Source organism: Canis lupus, chromosome X, assembly GCF_003254725.2.
Source record: "Canis lupus dingo isolate Sandy chromosome X, ASM325472v2, whole genome shotgun sequence".
NCBI classification, from domain to species: Eukaryota; Metazoa; Chordata; class Mammalia; order Carnivora; family Canidae; genus Canis; species Canis lupus.
The window spans coordinates 22,997,641-23,004,501 of NC_064281.1; the positions used below are offsets into that span (position 1 = coordinate 22,997,641).

The 6,861-nt window shown below is 44.4% G+C and overlaps 1 protein-coding gene across 2 annotated transcripts; it reads left to right on the forward strand.

Moving 5' to 3' along the window:
- Positions 1-631: 631 nt before the first annotated feature.
- Positions 632-3,137, forward strand: LOC112655771 (melanoma-associated antigen B10-like). Of its 2 annotated transcripts, none has more exons than XM_025440980.3 (2): positions 632-929; positions 1,585-3,137. In XM_025440980.3, the coding sequence occupies exon 2, from the start codon at positions 1,646-1,648 to the stop codon at positions 2,687-2,689; it is 1,044 nt and encodes a 347-aa protein (XP_025296765.1). In that variant the 5' UTR covers positions 632-929; positions 1,585-1,645; the 3' UTR covers positions 2,690-3,137. The 2 variants fall into 2 exon arrangements, with proteins under 2 accessions (XP_025296765.1, XP_025296759.1); XM_025440974.3 differs by having other exon boundaries at positions 645-942.
- The last annotated feature ends 3,724 nt before the right edge of the window (positions 3,138-6,861 follow it).

The following is a 6,861-nucleotide window of genomic DNA, read 5'->3' on the forward strand; positions in this document are numbered from 1 at the left end:
GACTGGCTTTTTTTTTTTTTAAAGATTATAATCAAATATAAGGACTAGAAAGAATGAATCACACTTAACAATGGTAGGTATTCTTTCATAAAAAAATACACACATAGACACATGTTAAAGATGTCAATATATTTCTTATTATGAATGAGAGTCAAAAACAAAATAAAAGTTACTGCACTGGACTGAGCAATGTTAGACAATGTGGAAAGAACTGAGTCTTACAAAAAGATGCAGCTTAATCTCTTCCTTAGAAAATAGATCTTTTAGAGTAGAAGGTTCCCAAGTCTAAGTTTGGCCAGGATATTTTTCCACTTAGAGGCCACCACCGTCCTAGGACGCTGCCTTACAATGCAACTTCCCATCTCAGATCTAGCCTGGGACCCATCAATTTTCTGCACGGTTTGAAGTTAGGGAAACAGCTTAGAGCTTTCAGAGACTTAATATTTCCCAGGGAGTCTTTAAAGAACCAGCCAAGAGGAAGACACCTTACTCCCTGCCTCCACCCTGAGGACAGACAGGACAGCACACCCCAGAACAGAGAAGCGGGCACACAGCCCTTCCCCTGCTTTCACCGCTGGGAAGCGCAGAGCAGAGCTGTCAGCATGAGGTACTGACTGACTCCTACCTCCAGGGTCTCAGGTCTGAGGACAGCCTCAGGTCTGCAGAGGAGATAGGCAAGGCTGAGAGTCAAGGTGAGGGTCCCTACTTAGAACTGCGGAAACATGCCCCACCAGAACAAAGGAAAGCTATAGAACTCTGCCCCGATCTGTCCCGCGCTAAGAGGCCCGAGGTCTGGCTGTTAGGCCCAACGCCCCCTCAATTCCGACTGAGTGTCTCAGAGAATGAAGACTTTGATCTGAGGCTGGTGTACTAAGATCAGCAGAGTGAAACATCTCAGGCTTTATTCGGAGTCAAGGAGAGGACCCGGAGTGAGGACTGAGGGTATTCTCAAACCCACACAACCCTTATCCCTGCAATTTACCCTGGGAGGCCCCGGGCAGGGCTGTCAAATTCCGGGAGGTGGGGGTCTTGGTCTAACCGGAGCGGGCACATGAGTGAACACGGAAAACTAATCATCCTGGACCATGGGGATCCCGTCAAACTCTGCTCCTATTGTCAGCTCTGGAAGGGTGCAGCACAAGGGGCTAACTAATGTTCTTCCTCATCTGCTGTGCATGAATCTCAGGTCATTGCTGTAAAGAGTTTAGCCTCAGAGCTGCGGGGGGGCGGGGGGGGGGCGGAGCGGTGCGGGGAGGACCCGGCCCCGCCAACAGTTGACAGGATGATCCTAAATATGAACTAAGAGAATTCTCCACCTCAGAACTGAGGGAACCACACAGAGCCTATAACTTGTCAGCCCTGGCTCTCAGCCCCAGGTTGACCCAGACAGGGCTGGAAACTGCAGCCTAAGGCACACTCTAACTTTCTCTACAAGGTTCTCAGGGGACAGACTGATTAAAAAGGGGGCCCTGTGGGGTCTTAGAGCTGTGCTTTCACAGAAGCCTGTAAAAACGGCTCTGGTTAAAGCCAAAGTGGAATGTCTCTGCTGAAGGTGCACACACTATCTCATTCTCCCTCCTCCAGGTGCCCTCACTGCCTGCCCTCCTGCCCACACCCCTGCCTACTGTCTCTAACCAGTGTCACCATGCCTCGGGGGCAGAAGAGTAAGCTTCGTGCCCGTGAGAAACGCCACCAGGCCCGGAGCGAGGCTCAGGGTGCCCCGGATGCTCAGGTCACTGCCGCAGCGGAAGAACAGCCCTCCGCTGCCCCCTTTCCTCCTCTTGGTGGTAATGCCCAGAGCTCCTCAGCTGCTGGGTCAGGTAGAAAATCCCAGGGGTCCCGTAGAGCCCCATCCACTACCGCTACTTCTGTAGGTGTTTCACACACAAGAGCTGATGAAGGTGCCAGGAGCCAGGATGAGGAAAGACCAAGCACCTCTCAGGCACAGCCCAGCACTGATCATTACCGCAAAACCCCCCTAGATGACAAGGCAATTTTATTGGTGCAATTCCTGCTGCGCAAGTATAACATGAGGGAGGCCATAACAAAGGAAGATATGATGAAGTATGTCATCAAAAAACACAAGGAGCACTTCCATGAGATTCTCAGGAAGGCCTCTGAGCTAATGGTGCTGGCCTTTGGTATTGATCTGAAGGAAATTGACCCTACCAGGCACTACTATGCCCTTGTCAGCAAATTTCAGCACACCTGTGATGACAGGCTGAGGGGTGAGGAGATCATGCCCAGGACGGGCCTCTTGATGACTATCCTCTGTGTGATCTTCATGAAGGGCAACCGTGCCACTGAAGAGGATATCTGGGAAGTTCTTAATGTGATGGGGATATATGCCGATAGGAAGCACTTCATCTACGGGGATCCCAAGAAGCTCATCACTCAAGATTTGGTGCAGGAAAGGTACCTGCAGTACCAGCAGGTGGCCAACAGTGATCCTCCACGATATGAGTTCCTGTGGGGCCGGAGAGCCCATGCTGAGACCAGCAAGATGAAAGTCCTTGAGTTCTTGGCCAAGATTCACAATACTGTTCCCAGTGCCTTCCCATCCTGGTATGAAGAAGCTTTGAGAGATGAGGAAGAGAGAGCCAGAGCCAGATTTGCAGCTCGGCTTCGTATGGGTGCCCTGGCCAGTGTCCACTCCAGGGCCCATTTTGGCAGCTTCTCCCACCTGTAGTGAAACCTGAAGGACTTTCCTCACTTTGTGTTTGAAGTAGTATGAGGGCTTAGGTTGTACTAGAGGGAACATAGTGCATATCATATGTTCTACATGAATAACATAAATTTATCTTTTGTTTTTGAAAGTTTTCAAATGTTTCTTTTAAAAAAGTTTAATTAGCTTCACAATATAAGTGTAGGAATGATATTAGTTATATATTTAATGCTGTTTATGATGTTTAAGAGCTTTGCTATTTTTCAAACAAACTGGGTAACTTTCCATCTTATTTAGTGATCTAGAACATGAAGACATAGCATTGAAATAGCCATTTCCTTAGAAATGTGAAAGAAATTAGCAACAAAATAGCTGAGATAAAAAAAAAAAACAGAGAAAAAACTAAAAGATAGTCAATTTTTGTTTTTTCCTTATTCCTTGTGTTCTGCTGTTCTGTAAAATAAAAGTTATAAACCTGAAATTGCTTCATTTATTCAAGAATTTAGGAGAAAATAAATAATAATAAATGGCTTAATTTTTTTTTAATTCCTCAAACATTAATAGAGCATTTGCTCTTTGGAAAGCTCCATGGTAGTATAGCGGATGGTAAGAAAGAGAAGACTGAGCCACTGCCCATAAAAGGAAGATGGTGAAATACACTCTAGGACAAAAAAGATGGGTGAAAAGAAGGATTAGGTGGGAGAAGAGAGGGAGTGTCCTGAGGCAAATGTCCTGAGGTAAGACAATTTGAGGCCTTGGGAAACTTCAAACCATTCAATGGGAGGTAACTTTAAGATGGGTGGTAGGTCAGAGGAGGGTATGAGGGTGGTGAACAAGGGACAGACCCTTGGGTGTTAAGTCTCAGAGATGAAAAATTGAGCCTCAAATGGAGAACTGCTTTTAGTAGCTACATTGGGATCATGGGTAAACTAGCTGCAAATCTCTACCTGGTTAGGGACTAGAGGTGCCCCATATTCTGGTTCCAATTCAGGTCAGAGTGCACAAATGAGGTATTTTATCCATATCATCACCCAAGAATTTCTGATAAATAAGGGTAACACTTCCCTGAGGCTAGATGCCAAAAAACCACCGTGTTATTACTCTTTGCCATGGGCTGGGAGAAAGAGAGCCTGCTCCATTCAAAGGGCATTTAACTGAGTTATTGTGGGTAAAATTTAGCAAACTATAAGGGAGAGTTTGATTTTGATAGGGGTTAAATGAATGAAAATAGAGGTGATTTGGATCAAAGGGCAGCTGGGAGGGAGGGACAGAGTTGGTTCTCAACACACATTTTAGGAGCTTTGAGCTGCATCCAGATAGGGAAGACACCCCAACATCCAAATTTAAAAATATATGCTCTAAGTGATTTACTGAGGTATATTTTCTTGCTAAACACAATTTTTGGATGACTTGGTGGACAGTATCCTATAGCAGTACACATTCTCAGAAATCTCCTAGACTAAAACAACACAACAAAATAAAAAACAAAAATCTCAGCAGGAAGTTTGGTATTATCTGGGGTCAAAAAAGTCATAGTAGGGATGCCTGGTGGCTCAGTGGTTGAGCATCTGCCTTTGGCTCAGGGCGTGATCCTGGAGTCCTGGGAGTCCCACATCGGGCTTCCTGCATGGAATCCGCCTATGTTTCTGCCCCTCTCTCGGTGTCTCTCATGAATAAATAAATAAAATCTTAAAAAAAGGATTAACCCCCACCCCAAAACCCAAAAAAGTCATAGCAATAATCACCATTCTTTAAAGTTTCAATGCACACTAGTCACTGGGCCATGTGCTTCACATACATTTTACACATTCCAACAGTCCTAGAAGACAGGGCTTGGTAATATGCTGAGTTTATACAATGAGTGACAGGACTGGGATTGAAGGTATGGTCTGATTCCTCCGGAGACCACACTGTTCCACTCTTCCCAGAATGACATCAACCTTATGTCTCTTAAATACTTTCTCTTCTCACTGTTCCATGATGTCTCTCAGGCAATGAGAGAAGGACCCTGTAGCTAAAGTAGTAAAAATAGGCCTAAAGAAGGAAGGTGCACATGGAAATCAAGCACAATTTGGGGATTGTCTGTGGGGTTTATTTTCCTAGGATTCTCCTGCCCCTTGCCCCAGCGTCCCCTGAGAGCTGGCTCTGCCATGGTCCCAGCATATGTGTCCAGTCCTGGCACTTTTCTGCATGACACCTCCCTCTTCTGGGACTTCCCCAGAGGGCCCTCATGTCAACATTGGGACCTGACCTGCTAGTCAGCTTTCCTCTGTGTCCTCCTCTGGGGCTGCACCTGCTCCTGGTGGAACAGACAGCCCATATCCATCACCACCACCCCCAACTTAGAGCATTCCAACTCCCTGCAGCTCCCATCCTTTCCCATGGCACCCCTCTGACAGCAACTGCACTTCTCTATAATTCTGACAGTGAGGTTTAGACACCTCCTCATAGCCCCTGGGTGCCTCCACCACATTCTCAAAGTGTTTTCAAATCTGTTAGTGATGAGAGTCTGATTTGGCACAGAGCTTAGTGTTTCCTGGGATGTAACCCTGAAGTTAGAGAGGAGGTTTTAGAAACCACCCTGATATTTGCAGTAGAGTTTTAATGGGCTGAATTATTTGAGACTGGTCACTGACCACATTCAACAATAAGTGACTTTACCCTGTTGGTCAAAACCAAAGCTTCCTTCATTAAGTAGTAGATGAGAAAAGGTTGGTGGAAATCACTGTGTAAACAAACATGTACATAGACAGAATTCCTAAAAACCCAGGAGTCCTTCTAGTAGGTGGCAAATGGTTCCATGGCAGTTGTGCCATCCTTACTAAGAAAAGAAAAAGTCAACTTTCTTCCACTGACTCTTGTCTTTATATTCTCCCCTGAGGAAAATTTGGCTTTAGGTAATAGCGCAAATACTCTTATTGCCCCCAAATTCTCACAATATGGATAAATAACAATTCCTCTTTGTTACTGCATCCCTCCAAAATTCATCCCTCTTTTCAGAAGTAACCACAACTAAAAATTCATAGGTTATTTTAAAATTTCTTCTAGACTTCTCCTTGTATAGATGTGCTATAATATACATTGTGAGTTTTTAATATACATAGATAACATTGTAGATGTTGTTTTGCCTCTTGTCCTTGCCACTGACTGAAATGAAGGCAGGATCTTTCCATGAGATCAACTATAGGTCCACCTCACTCTTTTAACTCTTTCACATATTGTAAAGTGCATATGTGCCATATTTTACCTAACCATTCTACTCCTGATGGGCACATAAATTGTTTCCTATACATTGCTATGATTACTAGAAATGATATCAACATCACTGAGCATGAATTCTTGGGCAAATATATGTGTTTTCTTAAAGGAAAGACATAGCACAGTGTAAACTGGATGAAAGTGGAAAAATGTAATGATTGTAAATTTTTATAAATATTGCTGAAATTCTGTTCTAACAAAGCTATGCTGAGTCATTTACTTACCTTTAATGTATGTAAATAATTGATACTTTAGAAGCATTTATTTTATCAACTTTTAAAATTTTGGTCAAACTTTTGGGTAATAATATATTGTCTCACAGTTATTTTAATTTCCCTGTTTTCTAAATAGGTTGAGCAGAAAATTAACTTAATCTCTCATCCATAGAAAGCGGGATTTCTTCAGTGATGCCTTGAGTACCAGAATTCCTCTGGGCATGCTTTAAAATTCTGAAATGTCAATAAGCTTTTTCTCTTTACTTTAAAGAAGAAGGATTTGACCAGAATGATCAGATGCCAGGGAATGGGTCCAAACAGAAAACCCTCATCTAGTAGGGAGCATCAGGAGGACTTGGGGAGAGTGCAATGACCAGAGTACAAGAGAGGGACCATGAAGTCCAGAGAGCACAGATCCTTGAAGGCCAGGATTACATGACATAATCTGGACCTAACTGTTATACAGTGGTTGTAAGCATTTTAGGCTAGGACCTCTTATTCCAATTTAAGCCTTTCCCAGAAATCAAATCCCTGAATTGAAGGCAGAAAAATGTGGGTTAAAAAAGGACTGTAGGGGCAGCCCTGGTGGCTCAGCGGTTTAGCGCCGCCTTCAGCCCAGGGTCAGATTCTGGAGACCAAGGATAGAGTCCCATGTCGGGCTCCCTGCATGGAGCCTGCTTCTCCCTCTGCCTGTGTCTTTGCCTCTCTCTCTCTCTATGCCTC

What these genes read in the sequence shown, in the direction of transcription:
- LOC112655771 (XM_025440980.3), top strand. Translation starts at nt 1,646, where the DNA reads ATGCCTCGGGGGCAGAAGAGTAAGCTTCGTGCCCGTGAGAAACGCCAC.